The sequence below is a fragment of the Dermacentor andersoni genome, chromosome 1 (genome assembly GCF_023375885.2).
Source record: "Dermacentor andersoni chromosome 1, qqDerAnde1_hic_scaffold, whole genome shotgun sequence".
NCBI classification, from domain to species: Eukaryota; Metazoa; Arthropoda; class Arachnida; order Ixodida; family Ixodidae; genus Dermacentor; species Dermacentor andersoni.
The window spans coordinates 300,828,543-300,848,938 of record NC_092814.1 but is presented as its reverse complement, the minus strand read 5'-3'; the positions used below and the strand labels follow the sequence as shown (position 1 = coordinate 300,848,938).

The window sequence follows — 20,396 nt, the reverse complement described above, 5'->3', positions numbered from 1 at the left end:
AAAATTGTCTAAGTCAACTGCACTGCAAGGCTGGTTTCCAACCAAGAACTCTACTCCACAGGCTACAGTTCTCCGTCTAAGTGCAGTCATGCCACAAAGAAAGCACAAGTGTGAAGGTTTTCAGAGAATTATTCCAAAAATATCATGTGTGTTCTTTCCACCCTGAGGAAATGTGTGGCTGCCATTCAATAGGCTTTACCACCGACGCATCTATGCAGAGTAGAGGGATGTGCAGGGGTTCGGTGGTCAGGGTTTGTACAGGTTTCGGAGACAGAAATTCAAGGATATTCAAGGACTTTCAAGGCCCTGTCAAAGGTTTTTAAAGGGTGCAGAGCGGCACCCCACGTAGCAATTTTTTACTATAACAATGTTTTCAAAACAATATAGCTGAACTTAGAGATAACAAAGTGAGTAAAATCCGCACTTCATCATATTGAAATATGACCTTTCATGTAAATAAGTACAGTCATTGACAAACTTTTCTTGCCTGAAAGGGGCTGTAAATTTCTTTGCACTATTGTGCAACCAGAAAAAGAAAGAAAATTCACGATTAAAAAGTCATTTTCTTTAATTTGAGAGTCCACGACTAAAGATATGCTTTCATACCATGTCGTGATGTCTTTACATCGATGGTACGAAACGAAACCTGCGAAGCTTTCACATCCACTCTACCACCGTGGCTGAAGCGTTGCTCACAGTGGGATGACTTATCACCTGCTATAGATGAACTTCAAAGATAAAGCGCAACGGCAGCGTGAAAGAAGAAAAAGTCACAGTTTTGCCCGAAAGGCGAAGCATCGATTGCGATAGCAAATTCGTAGACAGCTATATGAAGTAGGGATACTAGTTTTACCAGCCATATAAACTTGGAAACATTTCCTTACAAACTGAATTAACAAGCATGGTGTCAGCGCGCGCGCACAAGCACACAAGCCAGCATGAACAGATCCCACTTGATGAGCGCAGACACTCACTGTCAAAACACTGCTGTTAGCAAGCACGGCAGCAGCAGCAAGCGAAGTGGCCTTCTTGCTCTCTATCACTTCAACGCAAGAGCGGCGAGAACACAGTGCGCACAAAGGTATGAGCTGTCTGCAAATCCCTTTAAAGATATGGCGCATGCGAACATGCAAAGTACGGACTTGTTGGTGGAATTGAAGCCGCCCACCTTCCTCCCATGCTGCTTCCCCATTTTCCTCCCTATGGCACGCGAAATTTAGCCGCGACCGTCAGTTCCCATTGTGCCCGGTCGCGATATACGCAGTTGCTGCCGGAGCACAACACCAATCCCATCCACCCACGGCCTTTCCTGTAACGAACGATGGTGTGTTTGCTCTCCCCTTTCCTCCTTTGCGCATGGCAGATTGAGCTGTGATCGTCAGCTTCCCTCACGTGCTTTCACTTGTACACACAGCATATGACGTGCAGTGATGGTGTTATCGCCCTTGGACTTTATTAGGATGATCATGGCGATGGCAAAAATGTGTCTGGAGTGCCCAAGAAAAAGCGAGCTGCCACACCCGCTTTTGTACCACATATCAGATGTGGCAGGATGTCGCCATATCGCCAGCCTCGTGCGCCTTTCTCCCGTCTCCTTTTCACTCTTCTGAAACACGAGTCTGACAGCACCGAAGGAGAAGAGGTGGAAGGGAGACTGGAGAAAGCATGAGAGGGTGCGACTGCGACAAAGCCATGCTGTGCAGGGTGAAGAAATTAAAAAGTTTTCATGGGGGAAAAAAAATTCCAGGACTTTCAAAGCCCTTGAAAACATACTTTTCAATTTGAAGGGTGTTTAAAGATTTGAAGGACCTGTGCGCACCCTGGTGGTGTTAAAAGCAGGCCCTCTGAATGGGAGCAATACTTAGTTTTACTAGTCTGTGGGTGAAAGTTCCTGTTTAGAAAACAGCCTTCCTCGAGCATGTGCAGCATCTTTTCGGCAAAGGATCTATTACTTGCTCCAAATGAACAAGGACACTCACCATCCATAAAAGCATGCAGAAGAAAGGCAACCAGGAGGAAATGCGTTCCCCCATCCCAAATCTGACATAAATCAGCGTCTTTTGTCCCACAGATCAGAATAATTAATGGAAAAGAAAGACAAGGTAGTTACATAAAGGCAACGTTCCTTCAGTTCAGATCAAGTACTCCAAATTGAGCTGCACTTGAGTAATACTTTTTGGGGCTAATTTGAGTGGTCTGGAAGCTTTCTAGACAGCCACAATGAAGTAAAGGCAAGAAGGAGCAAACTCTATAGGAAGGTGGCAAGACAGGGACTGTCTTGCCACCTTCTTGTTGACAGCCTGCAAGGCTGGGGAGAGGGTTGAGCACTTCCCCACAGGCTTTTTGCGCTTCCATATATTACAAGTTGTTGTATTCACATTTTAACCTGACCAAGACTTACAAAGAGACTCGCACACTAGGGTGAGAGCGTGTCTTTGAATTCGCCAAAATGATGCAAGGCGATGCTTGTGACACGACTGTGCCATTCAGTGTGTGTGCATGTGTGCGTGCATGCACACGCATGAATGCAATATTGGTGCATTACACTTTTATTGAAGACAACTAGTATGCCTATGACAGTTTGCTTCTATCAAGATGCTATTTTTGTAGCCTGGCAACCAGCAAAAGATGCACGTGCACGTACACAAGCACACACTTATTCTTTCCATGTGACACTATATTTCTCCGGCCCGTATTGCAAGGGTCTTTGGTGCACTATAAAAATTGTACTGCAAAACCCATAGCAGCACTGCTTCAGTTAGTTTTCCAACTGCAATTTGTATACACTGGCTGTGTCCTGCCATATGCTGTTTGTGACTACTCAAAATAATGGTGTACATTTCGATGGTGTAATAGGAGATACCGTATTTACTTGAATCTAGGCCAACCCAGATTCTAAGCCGACCCCCTAAAGTCCGAAGCCAAAAAAAAGAAAGAAATATATATTACCTCGAATGTAGGCCAAACAAAAAAAGCGAGGACAGCGTTCACAAAATGCGAACAGCATTTATTGAATCTGTGCAGAGCTAATTCAACGTCGTCGTCGCTGTGTTCCTTGTCACTGTCACCTTCAAACAGTGCACTATCTTCGGTACCGTCAAGCGGATTAGATATGCTGCACTTTTTAAAGGCGCGCACGATCAAAGTACCTGGGATGTCGTCCCACGCTGCAGATACCCGGCCTGCCAGCTGCGATAGCGATGCAAGTTTGATGCGGCCCGTTGCCGTTAGCACGTGGTCTTTGTCAGTCAACCAGTCCGTGTAATATTTCCGCAGACGTTCCTTGAAAGGTTTGTTGATGCAGACATCAAGTGGCTGCAACTGGCGCGTCATGCCGCCCGGTATGACAGCGAGGTCCGTGTTCACTTGGGCAAGCGCAGCCTTCACGTTGTCGGTCAAGTGTCCACGGTAACAGTCGACGAGAAGGAGCGAGTTCTTTGTCAAAAGGGCTCCTGGACGCCGTCACCACACAATCTTAACCCACTCTTCCACCATCGCACCTGTCATCCACCCGTTTTCATTTGCCCGCACAATGACATTTCTTGGGAAAGTTTCTCGAGCAGCAGTGTCTTCCTTTTAAATATCATATAAGGAGGGAGTTTATGTCCATCAGCTGTGCAGCACAGTATCACAGTTGCGCGCTGCTTCTCGTAGCCCGCAGAGCGCACCTTCACCTCCTTGGCACCCTTTTCATTCACGGTGTATGCCACTGGCATATCAAAATACACAGCCGTCTGGTCGGCATTGCCGATTTGCCCAAGGTTGTAGCCTGCCGCTTCTCTTTTTCGCAGCACGTAGGGCGGAAAAGCTATCAGCTTTTCTTCGAAATTGCTTGGCAGCTTCTGGGTGATTAAAGTGCGACGTCGGAGGCTGAAGCTGAAGCACTTCATGAATTTCCGAAGCCAGCCCTGGCTGGCTTTGAAATCCTTTGGCGCTAGGCCTCGCTCCCTCAAAAGTTCCCTAGCTTTCGCTCGGAGCACTTCTGTTGTCACTGGAAGGGCAGCTGCTCTCTGCGTCCGAACAAAGTCGGCCAAAAAGCCAAAACTGTCTCCACTTCATGGTGACGGCCTTTCTTTGGTCCGCTAAATGCCATCCTCGTTGCAGTGCACACAAAAAGCTGCTGTCGTTGTCCCCTCCAATGACGGACGTTTTTCTTGTCAACGCCGAAGTCCCACCCGGCTTGAAGGTTCGACGATGCCTCTGCAGCTATCACAACTTTTCGCTTGAAAGCGGCACTGTAGTGGCATCTCCTGCTTGGTGCCATCGCGATAACACCACGGCGCACATCGATACGGCCGACACAACACAGGTCAAGATGGCGATCTCGCTTGTGTAGGGTTGGCTACTGGCACGGCTAGAAGAGGCTGCAATACTGACTTTTCTAGATGTCGCTAGCTATGCACCATATTTATCAGTTTCAATGAAAAACTGGCGCGTTTTTTTAAAATCCTCGAATCTAAGCCGACCCTAGAGTTTGGAATATGATTATTTGAAAAGCTATCGGCCTAGATTCGAATAAATACGGTATTCAAAATGCCAAGCGCCATCTACTGACTTGTCGCAAAGCACCATCTGCCATCTTGTTGATGTAGTGGCAAAATAAAACTGCTCACTCAACAGCACAGGCACACGCATAGCTGCTGCCTTCACTCTTGTTCTGCAGTATCCACCCACTGCTGTTCACTGCTATAAGTGATGCAATAGCTAATTGGATTAGCTATTGGCCACGTATCCCACAAGAAATAATTAACCTTGGCGAGTGCAAATGCACAAAACAAATACGGCCAACAAGCATTACAAAACAGGTTACCCAGAGAACTGAATACATCACATAAGAACAAGTTTAATTTGAAGAGTATAAGTTTCAAAGAATTACGCATTTATTTCAGACCCCCTTAAACTATTTTATAGATTTTTACCCCTTCATCATACTATGCATGTGACATTACATTTTGTTAGCAGTGTTTTTTTGTTGCTGTAAATGTAAAATGCTTTCTTTCTAAACAGTCACAACTTATTCATTATGTACCTTAGCATTGTTAATACAGTCTACGCTCGTTACAACAGACCTGCGTACAACAGGCTTTCAGATATAACGGACCCTATTTCAGCCTTAGCTTGTTCTACCGATTTTATTAATGCAACGAAGTTCGTTTTCAACGGACCGCGCTACAACGGACTATTGGCTACAGCGGACGAAATTAGCGGCATTTGCTGTCAAAATCAGTCGTATAAAGCAGACTTTTGCCGTGTCTCGACACAGGCTGGCAAATGACTTGCGAGGATCAGCCGACAATCGCCACTCAATATCTTGCGCGAAGGGAGGGAGGGAGGGAGGAAAGCGGGGCAGAAGCGCACAGTCTTTCGCGCGCGAGGCACATGGGGTAGGCGAAGGAAAGAGCGGGGTTGTACTCCGGTGCCTGCTGTTAACGCCGTGGCCGTGCCCGCTTGAAAGCGATCTGCAATGTGGACAAAGTGTGCGCCCACGCAGGCCTCATCTTCAAAGCGATTTGCGATGTGGACAAAGTGTGCCCAGTGCCGGTAGCTTCGTATGTGCTGTGCTTTCGATGTTTGGTTTGCGTTGAAGCGAGAGACAGCATGAAGGTCAATTCGCTTGCCGCTGCTGCTGCGCTTATCTTGCTTAAATTGATATTGCGATCAATGCTTTGCCTTTCGGGTGAAACTGCAGCTTTTGTTTGTTTGTTTTTTACTTGGGACGTTCGTCACTCACTCTGTGCAATAAAGTTGTTAGACTTCTCGACGAAAGTTTCGGACGTGAGGCATTCGATATTACGGACTTCAGATAAAACAGATTTTTTTTGGCGGATTATCCGGGTTCGTTGTAACAAGAGTCGTCTGTATATGTTTCTGAAAGCTTGCTACTGTTTGAGTATATGGCATCATGCAGCTGTGCAGCTGCTATTTATGGGGAGTGTGGCTTCGTTGTGCTGTTGATCTCAACAGCCTTTTCTCTGATCTCCAGTATTATGTATGTTGCCTATGATGCAAATAAATTTATTTATTATTACTATTCATTAATAAATCACTGGACATGCATGCATGTGCACCAGCAGTGCACACAACAAAATGAGCAAATAAAATAAAATTCACATGCTAAACAATGGCCGGTGCTGATGACGCTGCAGATCGAGTGCTGCTGCTAGCGCATATAGCACGTAACTTACATATCAGTTCCCCCCTTTTACTGTGACAAGCACAATAACCACCCTCCCCCCCCCCCCCCCCCCCAAATATAGATTTCTGTATTACTTTTCACCACGTCGACCTCATTTAAGTTTGTGCTCAGGAGCAACGGTAGCTTCCATATAAAAAATTTATTGAGAAATGTCTGTTTAACCTACTACAGCAACTACTTTTTTTAAATGTTGAAAGGATTGTTCCATTATAGATCTCTTGCATAATGTCAACAACTCTGTGCCCACAGTGGCTTCCTAGCACCACTGTGAAAGGTAGATGTGCAGGTCAATGTAGAATGTGCGCAGGATGTTTGTAGGCCACGCAGGCTCTGTTACAGGCCATGCCAATCGTCGGTCCGTTTTTTACACCAGCTGCAACAATTACAGTGGAACCCCGGTTACATGTCCCCCGGTTTTGAGACGACCCGGGTTTTATGACGGATTACCGCAGTCCCAGCGAAGTCCCAGCAGTCCCAGCGACGCAATTTTACGCCTGACCCGCGTTATACGACGACCCTCATGAAGCGCGGGACGGAACTGCGGACGAAAAAAAGTGCCGTGGGTCTCTTTTCTCACTCCGTCTCTCCGCATGCGGAGCGCTTGACACCGCTCGAACGGTTCGCTTCGGCGCAGCTTTGTTCCCTGCCTCGTCTCATCATTCGTTTCTCTCTCCCCCACCAGCAGCCGCCCGCGACGCTTGCTGTGCTGAAATAGCGCCTTTTCTTCTCCACAATCACTTTCTCCCTCTCTTCTCAGTGGCGTCGCCTCTTGTCGTGTTGGGGAAGCGTTTCCCTCCCCCCCACCAGCAGCTGCCCATGACGCCCGCTGTGCTGAAATAGCGCCTTTTCTTTTCCACAATCACTTTCTCCCTCTCTACTCGGCGGCGTCGCCTCTCGTCGTGTTGGGGAAGCGTTCCTCTCCTTCTAGTTTCCCAGCAGCAGATCACCAACAAGGTAGCGCGGAGACGCCTAGGTTTATCGCATGTGTTCTTCGTCATAATCCTAGCGACCAGCGTTCAGCGGAGGTTTTGAGTTATGTGGAGTAACGCAACGCACAATGTCCCGAAAGCGGACAGTTCTGTCGCACGGCGATAAGCTGAATATTTTCGAAGAAGCGGAAAAGCGGCATGGAGCCACGAAAGCCAGCATTGCCCGGGACCTTGAGATACCCGAATTTTCGCTTGAGACGATCCTGGCAAACAAAGCGGGCGATATTGCAGAATGCCAACAAGTTCAGGCTCAAGCGGAAAGCGGCAAAAAAAGGACAGCATGAGAAGTTCGAAAAATGTTCTCGTCAAGTGGCTGCATCAAGCATGGAGCTCTGCGATCAACGTTGACGGCGCCATTCTAAAAGAAAAGGCGGACCTTGTGGCATTGCGCCGGGGCATCGACGACTTTCAGGCATCGAACGGGTGGCTGGATTGCTTTAAAAAATGAAACAGGATTGTGTACAGCCACTCTTGCGGAGAAAGCACTTCCGTGGACGTTTCGATGGTGAACAAGTGGATGGAGTCGCTGCCGGAGACGATTGCTGCATACAAGCCCTGCGACGTTTTCTACGCCGATGAGAGCGATATTTTTTACTATATGCAGCCTGAGCAAACCCTTGCGTTTAAGGGTGACAGCTGTCATGGTGGCAAGTGTAGTACAGAGCATGTGACGGCACTATTTTGTGCTAACGAGGATGGTTCCGAGAGGCTGCCCGTGCTCGTTGTTGGAAAGTTTACAAAGCCACGGTGCTTTAAGAACTTGAAGACGCTGCCGTGCAGCTACAACTTCAACAAAAAGGTGTGGATGACGTCTTTGCTCTTCAGCAATTTTTTGCAGCAGCTGGATAACAAAATGGGTGCTAAGGCGATAAAAATATAGCTTTTCGTGGACAACGCACCGTGCCACCCACCTAATACGTCCAGCCTGAGGAACATAACGGTTGTTTTTCTTTCCCGCTTAACTGCACAAGCCGGCTGCAGCTGGTGGATGCTGGCATCATTAAGTGTGTCAAGCAAGGGTACCGGAAGCGGTAAGTGCAGCGTCAGCTGGTGGCTATGGAGCGCAGCGAATTGAAAAAAGAAGATCACTGTGCTTGATGCCATGCACTTTATTGCCAGTTCGTGGAATGCAGTGTCGCGAAGCACAATCACTAACTCGTTCAAGCACTGTGGCTTTAAGCGAGAGACTGCCTCCTCTGCTGGGCGACGCAACAACCTCCATGCCGCTCAAGGCCGATGCAGGCTTCACCGACGACGATTTCGAGGGTTCAAACCTCACCACGACCTTTGCCGAGTACGTGGAGGCCGACGACAATGTTGCTATCTACGGCGAGGTGTCGCTGGATGACGCCATTGAGGAGGCTTTGCCTAGTGCTGACACCCCTGCGACATCGGACGAGGACAACGACGACGCCACAGATGCCGTGCCTGTGCCTACCACGTTCGCCGAGGTGCTACGGCATATAGACGGCATCCGGAACTTCATCTGTTCACGTGATGCCACAGAGGACCTCCTTTTGGACATTGCCCAACTCAAGCGAAAGCTCTTGGTTCACATATCAAACAAGGTCCAAAAGACACATACAGACTTTTTTAAAATTTGCGCCGGCTGGCGGGAATTGCGGCAGTGGAGTGCCGTAAAGGTTTGTTTGAATAAAGCATGATTGGTACCTGTACTGCAGCATTAATTCTTATCGCATTTACTTTTTTGGTAATTTGGGTTTCCAAGCCCTGTAGAGTATGTTAGTAGTTTTATGTTGTTAGAGTATGTTAGTAGTTAGTAGTCGCGCGAAATAAGTAGTATTCTTATAGGCATAATTTATGTTCGGATTTTACAATGCCCGCACTTTACAACACTTTTTCACGGTCCCGAGAAAGTCGTGTAATCGAGGTTCCACTGTGAGTGCCGCTAATAGAGATGTATACAGCGCACACATGGCTAGTTATCCATTTTTTGCATTCATGAGTGACAGCGGCGCCGTAAGCTACATGTCATTCATCTGAAGCCGTGTGACAGCAGTCACGTCTTTTGAGGCAATGATGATATACAGGGCAGTGGGGGCTGCGACAAGCTGACCCAATTGTATGGCCAAATACTCCAACACTTGCAAGGCTGCAATAGAGACAGCACTGGATTGCTACACCAGCACCTAAGATATTGCAGCTTGCCACGCTTCTTTTTTCATGTAATTTGCTCTGACGGAATAAGGAATGACGTTAGACTGAACCAAAGTGGTAGCTCCAGCAGTTAAAGCCCCTTCAAGTTACTGCTTTCGCACTGTAGTGTGTCAATGATGCCTTCGTGGCACTAACGTGGGAACATGCCAAGATGTATTCTATCTATCCTTTTGCAGGGAGAATCAAGCTTGCATTCACAGGTGTGTGTTGTGTCGCGAAAATGCTATGTGTGTGTCAGAACACCGCGGCAACTCAATGAGATCTGTAGCATAGCCCGCACGGCTCAAAAGCTTCTTATGTGGCTCCTGAGGTCACTTGCAAGTCAGCCCTTCACGATGGTAGTGGGAATCCAATGTGCGCACAGGGTTTTTGTCATTTTTCAAGAGATCTATAACAGCACACTTTGAAAATCTTAAGTCTTTCATCCACTACATTATCTTCTGCAATGGAAATAAAAAAACTTTGTGGGTGTTGCAGCACACATTTTGCACTAAAATTGTTCCAGATCAAGTAAAATTGAAAAAGATTATGAGAAGACAGTGCAATATTCAGAAAATTGTATTTCAACTTGTACTGAAAAAAAAAAGAAAAGAAAGAAAGAAAGAAAATGTGCTTTCACACATTAGTGTAAGTGTGCAGATGGAGCATTTATTATTGCTGTTTATTCACTCAAAAGTCCAGAAAGCTCAGCAAAGTTCATCAAAGAATGTTATGCCAACCAAGGGAACAAAATGGAAAAGCAGTTACAACATCGGTGTACATTAGATGCTACTGCACTTGTCCACTGCAGCACACCAACAGTAGAGACAGGCAAGGCCTGCGTGCTCCATTCCCTAGGTGTTGCTGCTTCATTACGAAGTGTTAAATTGCTGCTGAATTGCATTTACGCTCATTTTCCATGCATGACATCTAATCAGCTTTTGTTTCCTTATTTTCGGCTCTGGTATCGAGACGCTGCGCAAGTGGGCCTAGCCGCGTGCTTGCAGAGTTGCTCATGTTATTGCATTGTGCTTGCAGCCAGAGCATCTCTGAGCACTGAAGTCCAAAACTTACAGACACAAAAGCAGTGCGAGCATTAAGCAGTGCACAGGATGCAAGCGAGAGTGAGAGAAAACAAACACAACACCCTATCATGCCAAAACTTGATATGTGCTGCGGTGAATAGAACAAAGCAGTGCACGGAACCAAGTTCCGACATTGAACCTGGTGATAATGTCTGTCTTCTGTTTTCACAACACGTGCATGTGCAACCTGACTTCCACAATTTCAGCAAGAAAAAATCCAATGTGACTCCAATTTCAAAGCAAGAATCCAATGCGAAGAGAGCAACCACAGTTCTCGTGCATGGAGCTTTATTATCAGCTCTATTGAACAGCCCTACTATTACCAGATCTCCTATTTTTTACATGCAACATGCTTCCTTACATATGCAAGAAACCTGGGGAACTGCACAGTTCCCCAGGAACTGCAAAGTTGTTTTAGAGGCTTGACGTGAAAATTTGAGAGCGAACGACCAATTTTCCAGGGCATCTTGCTCAGGTTTGAAGTCCACATGACTCCAAAAAGGGACTTGATGTAAGCAGCACCCCTTTCATGAATGCCGTTCGTCCGGATATTCAAAGGTGCAAAAACCTGCTGGCATAGCTTCGTTGATTTGCGGCAGCCAAGTGAGGCTCACTGTTCATTAATCATGGGACAATGAAGAGTACTGTTCCATTTAAGAGTCCTGAATGGCTGCACAGCAATAACGGTCGAACCTTGCACCATACAGCTGCCTCACAATCATACTCACCCATGCCCATGCTTGTTACTAAGCCAGATGGCAGATGCAGCCACTGTTGACAATGACTATGCATTTTGAATATTCCCTATTATCCACTATATTTCTGGAGAAATCTTAAATATAATCACACAGTGCTACAGGGAACCAAGACTTTTATGAGAACATATGAAAATTATACACAACTGCTTAAACATAATGAAGCCTTGATTTAACAAAGCCCTCAATTATGACTATGCTAAGTTGTGGTTAGACCTCATTCTTAAAGCAACACCTACCACACAAAGTGACAGATAAACTGGCCTGTCATAGTTGCCTAGAAGGCATACCCCTGGTGTTAACCAATAAAATGGAATAGTAGCTGTGACAGGTGGACTGAGGTGACATGTGGTCAGCATATACAGCAGCACACAAACATAAAAGTATGATTATAGTCACGTTAATTTGCCTAAAAATTAGTTCAGTATTAAAAGAAAGTGAAATGAACCATTTTACTAAAATTTGCAGGTTGCTCAGAGCAACTTTCCTTTTTCCCATTAAAACCATTCAATCAAAACAGCAGAAATACGACACAGTACAACAAAGTGTATGTTCATTATCTCATTCAGGACAACAAATGTTGCTGCCCTACCTTCGCCACCATGTAGCAGTGCCTTGTTTCCAAGATCCCTGAGAGGTATGTCATCCTTGGTGGCAGCTACAGCGATTCTCGCCACGTCACTTTTTGACTCCACAGTTATCTGCTGCGATGACTGCAGAACAGCGAATCAGAAGAACAAAAGCAGAAGCAAAAGCTCATTAATGTTTCAAGAAACATTGCAACAGGGCATCAGATGAGACAAGGTATCATACAGAATGACACAATTAAACAGTAAAAAATGTGCCAGCGTTACCATACCCCTGTGCAGCCCGTTTCCTCTGGCGTCGCTTCCACAGCAAGGTCGAGAGGCAAACCAGCCTCAGTGCTCTCGTAGGGTTTTTCTTCGAGTAGAAAAAAAAAGAAGAAAGAGTAAGTTGAACAAATTGGTTACTTCTAACTTTGCCCTCTTAGGCATATCAAATGCAAGCTTAAGAATGAGTAAGAGAATGCTACAAGGCAAACAATGGAAGTCTGATCTTAATAACCTATCTACATTAATTTTTCTTGAATTTCCTATGGACATCAAAACACTACATGCCAAAGCAAGCATCCTAGCACTGAGGAAGAACGCAATAAAGAATGTGACGCAAGCAGAGCATGCGAGGGTGAGCAGTGGTTGTGCTCGCACTACCATTTGGCCCATTTTAACCCACTATATCTTCTAGATTTTCTCAAGCACTTATTCAAAAAATGTCAAAAGAAAACAAAAACACATGCGACAAACAAACACAGATGAGCTGTAAACTCCTTTTGGCAATTTCTGGTAGATCATGGTAGTATGAAATCAACACAAAAACAAGAGAGGTCAGCCAAGGCGTGCTGTGAAAAATACAATTAAAAAAGTGGAAGACAAAAATCCCTCTCACTACCAGCTCCGAAGCTATAAATGAACTGTGCTTTTTGCTCAGAAATAGTCCGATTCACACATGCACTTGCCGGTTTGTGCATGGCCAGCAGTTACAAGACTGTGCATCTCTCTTTTTTCTTTAAAGAAGTCTTGAAAAACTTTTCCAACTAATCATAGAATAGCCTCACTATTAAAAGATCTCATCTCACGAACATCACGGTGCAAACCTTTTTTGAATACTTCAACTATTGAGAAGTTATCGCACCAACTCCCGGTTTTATCTCTCTTTTTGTCTTCACTAGTGCACTGGAAGCTATACAGGGGAGCAGCCAAGAGGGCTGCTCTGCTATTGGCTCACACATTCACACCAGCCTCTACGACAGATCGGCAACATTCTTTTTACTATATTGGAAAAGTGTTTCAGAGACCCTTTAAATTTCATCAAAGAACCAGGGTTGCTTTCATGTTCGGTTGCTTTTTATTTCATTCCAATTATTTGGAAGAAGACAAATTAAGCAGACTGAGTACTTTGTTGCACGGAAGTTCAGGCCACACAGGTTTATGCACTTTTTCCTTCGTAGTGGCGCCACGAAAAGCAATAAACAACAGGTGAAATAAATGCAGAGCTTGGTGCCAGCTATCAACAAATTTCAGCAGCAGTACCCACGTGCAAAACAGTGCAGAATGTCCAGGTTTAGCACCACCAGCCACACTTGTATAACTCTCAGGATCGCACCTTTGCATTCAAGAGGAGACTGGATATTTGGCAGAACGGAAGTCAATATACCACTGTATTTGTAATCTTTATGTTTTTGTGCAGTTAAAAAGCCTGCACTCCTTAACTGGCGAGAATGAGGTTTTTAGTTACTCATCCAAGCAGTTTTCACTAACACTGTATCAGTCCACGTTTAGTATACTGATGACTAGAAGTGGGCGAATATTGAATTGAATATTGAATAGCCAAACGTTGGCGCATATATTTGCAGTTGGAATATTTGTTTCAGTATAATTATGTACCACTCCTCTTACTAACTAGTGCAAGAAAGACAGATAACCATCAGGGACAAATGGTCAGTTTTAAACACAATATCACTAATTGTCACTTAAGAAACTGCATGAATAGGTTTTCAACATCTTTAGCGCCTCGTCACAAACAAGCTTTCCAAGAATGAGTGAGTGGCTGCTGGGTGTGTTCAGATAAGGACAGGTCTGAGTAGTACCAAGTATTTGTTGTTTTCAGCGAAAATTTTATGAGAGGTGGGCAAATGTTTCTTTAGAAAGGAATCAGCCTTTGTTTTGCGAGATGCAGTACGGATTTCCAGAAAAAAACATTTTAATTCACTAAAAGTGAAGACAAGCACTTTCGTGCCATGCAGGTTTCACAAATTTGAAGACCTATTACTTGAAAACCAAAACATTGTACGTCGTCAAACATTTTTTCAGCAATTTTAAACCATTAGAACTACTCGCCCAAGAAAACTTGATGTTCCAAACAATTTTGGATTTTTTGAAAAATTACCAAAATGCTTTTTAAGCAAGCATTTCTCACTGACTTTGAAATCAGTGGCTTTGTAGGGACATTTTAGCTAAGGTGACGAAGCGAAAACATTTTGCGGCAAATCTTTAAAAAGAATTCTTGCAAATTAACACAAGAAATGTGCAGCTACATTAAGTATTTATTTTGTAATAAAATCCCTATAGCACCAAAACTGCACTAGTAGTAGAAAATGGCCCATTTAAGGGCATTAAAAAAATATTTTCAATTAGATTTTCATTAAAATTTTACATAATTCCCTTGCAGGACTGCTAAATCTATTACTGCAAGAACATGTTGAATTATTTTATTTCGAGCTGAAAAATTGGGCCTATTTTTAGAACCCTGTATGGTCATCCCTATGATCTGAAAAGGTAAGACAGAGAAATGCTGACCAAAAATGAAAATGATTAAAAACTTCAAGACATTTCGGCTTCGGTACGGAAGCCTTGTTCACAAAAAAGCAGCTCTACGAGGCGTGCTTATCTCCGTTTTAGTATGTGACCAAAGCACCTAGTATACGCAGGTGGAAGATTGCCATCATTCCTGTTTAGAGTTTCTTTTGTAGTCTCCCCATGATCTGTGTAGTTCTAATAAAAAAATCAAAATTACATTCATATTGCAATACGAGGTCGTTGTTTTTGTGGTAGTAAAGAAAAGTGACTCAGATTGCATCTTATTTTGCCTCTGCTGAACCACAAAGTCAGTTGAACTTGGGTTTTTCAGGGCTCCTGTATCCGTATTTTTCTTAGAGTATGCTGAGGTAGCAAGCATGTGAGAGCGCACACAGTGAACTGTTTAAGGCTGGTCTGGAGAAACTACTTCTGGCACTACTCTCTTAGTACATCTGCTATCTGCAATGCTCCCACTTTATATGGCCGATGCACTAGCCTAGTGCGAAAGTGCGATGATGCCACTGCAGTGGTGAAGTCAGCTTGGTGTGTCCAGATATGGACAGTAGCAAAAGGGGCCCCAAATACTTTTACATTAGGTGCAAAAACACTGTCACATAATAGAACCAATACTACATTCCAACATGCATTTGTTTTCACACAAAAAAAATCTTAAGTGAGACAAAGTGCAAAAATGTTTGCTATCGAGTCACAAAATGTTGCAACTAAAAAAGTGTATGGAATTGAGAATACTGTTTCCTACACATTCATTGTTTTATTCTACATCTTACAACCTCTCACAGAATTAGGGTGAATTGAGTTTAATTTGTCATATCATGGCATGGACAAAAATGGTAAAACTTCTTTTGTAGTAACAGGGCAAGAATTGCACAGGTGTTGGGCTGGTGCAAGCAAATCAGTCATTCTATATGTGGAAGAACGTAAAATCTGACCAAGAAAATTCCTTAAACGCTACACGGTGTGCTTGCACAACTTATTTCGAAAATGCCTATTCGTTCCTGCAAACTAAGGCCCCACCCTTTTGCTGTATGAGCACGAATTATGCATTAGGAAATATTTTAAGCCCTGACCTTGCAGTGCCTATCACTTCTGTCCATTATGCTTACATATGCTTGTTCTTGCTTTTAGAACCTGGAAATGCTTTTTTTGGGGTGCTCTTTGTTTCAAAAGCATGTTCAGTTACTTCTTTCCACAAGGCCTGGCAGCATTGGCCGATGCTGTTGCTAATGACCATGAACCTGGAAATGTGACCTAGCAAATAAGCGCTTGTGTTGTCAATACTAGTTGAGCTTTTGAAGGCCTCTCAACATCTGCTTACTGGGCATGAATAACGCACATCGTAATTACATGCCAAAGTCCTAAACCTTAAACAGTGGTTCTTACACTGCCATACAATATCCTCCCACCCTCCTTCTCAACCCAAGCTGTGAATGATAAATTGGTAAATCTCTGTTAGCCTTGTCATAGCTCCTGAACAACCGCTTATCGCAATAATGATTCAGGCTGCCTGTGCATTATTGGCACCAAATCCAGCCGTGAAATTCATTGCATCAGAAATAAAATTAGAATGAGTACACCGCTGACCTTGATAAGTGCCCAAGCAGTAGAGCAGTGAAGCGGATACCTTAGTCTACGTCTTATATTTGTATTAGTAACAAAATATAGCAACATAATTTTGGAGGAAACTGATCACAAGATATGAACCTCATGAAGTTTTACAGAAACTGGTTATGATATTTTGTTATTTAAAGGACTGAAAACAGGCAATATTCTGACTTGGAAATTTTTTTTACCATTTGCCATTCAGTTCCAAGAAACAAGAATAAACTGGAGAACACACTCTTCTGTAAGTTGTGTAGAACATAATGAACAATGGAGCAAATATTTCTGGAGTTAAACCCATTGATCCAAAGTGCCATAAAAAAAAAGTCGAAATAAGCCCCTAATTTTTCCTCGTCTATCAACTCTTTCCCTACCTCGCCAATTTGGCATCGTTAGCCCGCTATCGATGGTTTGAAAGCCACTTTTGAGACCTTCCACGCCGCTCATGGACACACTGCGCTATTGGGCGTGAAGGAGCAGAACATTTTTTTTTCTAAGCAGTTTGCTTGTTTTCCCGCCAAGCGGTGATTTTTGAATGTGCTCCGAAGTTTTCGCGAGTGTCAGAGTACAAAGCTAAAGTGACATTCTGCTATCGATGGTTTGAAACGCCCCTTTCGAGACCTTCTGCATCGCTAACGGACACTCTGGGCCATTGTACGTGAAGGAGGAGAACTACATTTTTGTTGTCTAAGTAGTTTGCTTTTTTCCTGCGACGCATTCATTTCTTTAATGCGCTCTGAAGTTCTGTGATCGTGAATGTAGAAAGCAAGAATGGCCGCCTCCAGAAGCAGCGCATGTGCTTCGAAAGACCACAGATCTCGCGATTCCGCTGCGTCTGCGGCCAATTTTATCGACGGACTAAGGAGCAGTGAGTCTGAGGATGCTGCCTTTTCGTCGGACTTTGACTCAGAGCGATGATGACACACACCAGCCCAAAACATCGGCAGCCCGGCAGGCCCAACTGTAGTGCTTGCAGTTAAATTTTTGTACATAGTTGAATACCTGTTCAATTAAAAAGTGATTTTTTCGTAGCTAGTGCCTATTAGAGGGCAATACATTATGTATATCTCATAATTTTTGTTACATTTCTTTTCTTAGATACAAGCATGTCTTTACAAACTTTCTTTAATTTTATCCCACGATTTTGATTCTGGCAATTTATGTCTTTCTTATGACATATATCCCTTTAATGAAACTTTTATGCGTAAGAAAGTACATTCATTCTGCTTTTTATTTATGTATTACATAAATTATTAAGTGCAGTAATTCCTTGAGGAAAAAAAAATCTGCCGTAAGCAACAACAACAACAAAAAAACATTTTCCCTATGGTAGGGAAAAGCTGAAGAGGCCTTTTTTTCCCATTCCGCAAACTCGACTCATCTTAACTCTATGAGAGAGATTGTACAGATTTAGAGTACAATGTTTAATGTGTAGAAAACAGCATTCTCTGTACTATGCGCTTTTTGAGTTGCAACATTCTGCAACTGGATAATGATATTTTTGCTCCTTGTATCACTCAAGCCTTTTTCTCTGTGAAATAAATGTGTATGTTGGAAAAGTAGTATTGGCTCCATTGTGTGAAAATATTTGGACCCCTTTTGAGACTGTCCTTATCTGAACAAACCCAGTCGACTCCTCCACTGCAATGGCATCATCGCGCTTTCCTACTAGGCTAGTTATTGCATATATAAACAGGGGGAATTTCAGATAGCAGCTGTGTGCTTGCTATCTTAACGTACTGTAGGAAAAAATACTGATTCAGGAGCCCTGAAAACCAGACCTCAACTAATTTCATGGTTCAGCAGAGGCAGAAAAAGACAATCTGAGTCACTTTTCTTTACTACCATAATGCATAAAAATGATGAGCTCAGATTGCAATATGAATGTAATTTCGATTTTTTTTATTAGATCTACAGAGATCATAGGGATGATGACCATACAGGGTTCTAAAAATACGCTAAATTTTTCCGCTTGAAATAAAATAATGCAACGTTTTTGCAGTACTAGATTTATCAGCCCTGCGAGGGAATTCGGTAAAATTTTAATGAAAATTGACAATGATTGTTTTTTTTTAATGCCCTTAAACGGGCCAATTTGAGCTACTTTTGCCATTTTGGCATTTCGGGGATTTTATTATGAAGTAGATACATAACGTAGACGAAAATTTTTTTAGTTAATTTACAAAAAGCCCTCTGAAAATTTGGCAGAAATTTTTTTAGCTTTGTTGCCTTAGCTAAAACGCCACAACAAAGCCACTGAATTCAGGGTCAGTGGGAGGTACCTGCTCAAAAAGCAAACTTCGGTATTTTTTCTGAAAGATACTGGGGGCGAAATAAGTATAAGTTTCCTTGGGCCAGTAGTTCTAATGGTGTAACATTACCATAAAAAGTTTGGCGGTGTACAATGTCTCAGTTTTTGAGTGAAAGGTCTTCAAATTTATAAAACCCTCAAGTTGCATAAGTGCTCGTCTTCCCCTTTAGTGAATTACACTTTTTTTTTCAGGAAATCCGTGCTGCTTCTTGCATAACAATGGCTGATGGATACTGTTCAGATAAGTTCGGCCAGGCATGCCCGGGTGACCCTTGTTAATTTCTATCAAAAATATGTATTTTGCTGCCCAAGTGCCAAGAAAACAAAATCAATCTTAGTTTTGGGAGAAGAAAGTGTCTTTACGAATAAAAATATGGAAGCACCCAATAGTCAGAAGCATTTATAATGAATTTTGTCGAATCCCTAGATGGTTTAAATTAGTGAGTTTGCATCTAATATTGTACTTTAGCTGTTAGATTCTGTTGGCCCCAGCAACAGCAAGGTGGCCAATAGATGTCTTGCAATTTGGAAAACATCTTTGACACTTCTATGAGTATGCAAAGGGCTAAAGTGACACTAAAGAGAAAAATAAATTGAGCTGTATTTGTATCAGTAAATTACACTTCTACAACACAACAAGAGCCACTTCCAATGTGAGAGGAAGCTTGATAAGCCAGAAAAGCCACTAAAGACAGGTCAGGCCACCACCTTGAAGATTCTTCACCAGTTTGCTGCAACATCATAGATTTTGATGGCAACTGCTTGGGCCCATTTAATTTATTGGTAAACATGGACTACATTGTTTGTAAGATAGATATAGACTGAACTGAGCAAGTTTCAAGATAGTTCACTAAGCTTCAACAGAAAATAACTTGAAATCCTTAAAGGGACCCTGAAAGGATTTTGACGATTTTGTACAAACGTACTAAGATGTTAGGGTAGGTCCTTCTGATCATTATTTGTTGCATTTAAGTGCTCCGCGTAAAGCCTGTAATTTATTATAAGGTTTTAAAAATGTACATTGCTACTGATCGCAGCACATCACTCGGCTGAAATTTTAGTCGCCCCTGACCATTTGACGCAAGTTGCCCTAATGACGCCAGTAGGGCGAGCTATCCGATTGGCTGCCCAGGGCACATCATTGATAATTTTTCTAACTTTATGGTGAACAAATGTTGTTCGTAATCGTTGGAATGTTAGTTAATTTGTTTCTATAAAAGGAAAGTAACAGAAAGAGAATGCACAAGGACAATTTCTCACTACAATTAAGCACTTCCGGCACAAAGCAAGTGTTGTCTACTTGTGTTGCAACATGCTCCGTGTTGACGGGAGCTCCACGGTCAGTGTTGATCTCGATCTTTCTTTTTGCAAGCACCATGGTTTGCCCTTGCTACGTTGCGGGCCGCAAACGTAGCGACTGGCAATATGTTAAGCTGCGACATCGCGTCCCTCTGCAAGGCAGCAGACGAGTGGCGTGGCTGCAGCGCACTGGACTGTCGCTATCCGATCGGTGCCAGGATTTGCGCGTTTGCAGCTGTCCCTGTAAGCCGGAGGATAACTACCACAGTAGTGTTTCGCATGTCTGGTATTCGGGTAAACGCAAGCGCAAGTGGACTGGGTCTGGATGTTTGACCATGCCGTTTTATGGGATGAGCAGAAGCGCAAATGTGAACGGTCTGCAAGGTGCAGCCACCTCGTGGCACAGAGCTCAACCAAACACTGTAGCTGTAACGAAGTGTATTCTACTTTGCTGCTGATGTAAATTTTCTTCAGGAGTGTAATCATGAACATGTTTTTGTAAATGTTTAACAGGTTTTACACTTGGTTAGAGCAATATTAGCTCTTTATTTGGCTGGTTAAGCTCAGCGCCACCAGGTGGCTGGACCTTGCAGATTGATCAGGCTGC

At 43.5% G+C, this 20,396-nt stretch overlaps 1 protein-coding gene across 1 annotated transcript in view; it reads right to left on the bottom strand.

Moving 5' to 3' along the window:
* Positions 1-20,396, bottom strand: part of Tsc1 (tuberous sclerosis 1 protein hamartin) — a 106,894-nt gene that overhangs the window by 63,334 nt on the left and 23,164 nt on the right. Inside the window, exons 10-11 of the mRNA XM_050195503.2 lie at positions 12,042-12,124; positions 11,775-11,895 (exon numbers count right to left, since the gene is read on the bottom strand). Coding sequence (XP_050051460.1) covers positions 11,775-11,895; positions 12,042-12,124 — 204 coding nt within the window. The remainder of the gene's footprint in view (positions 1-11,774; positions 11,896-12,041; positions 12,125-20,396) is intronic.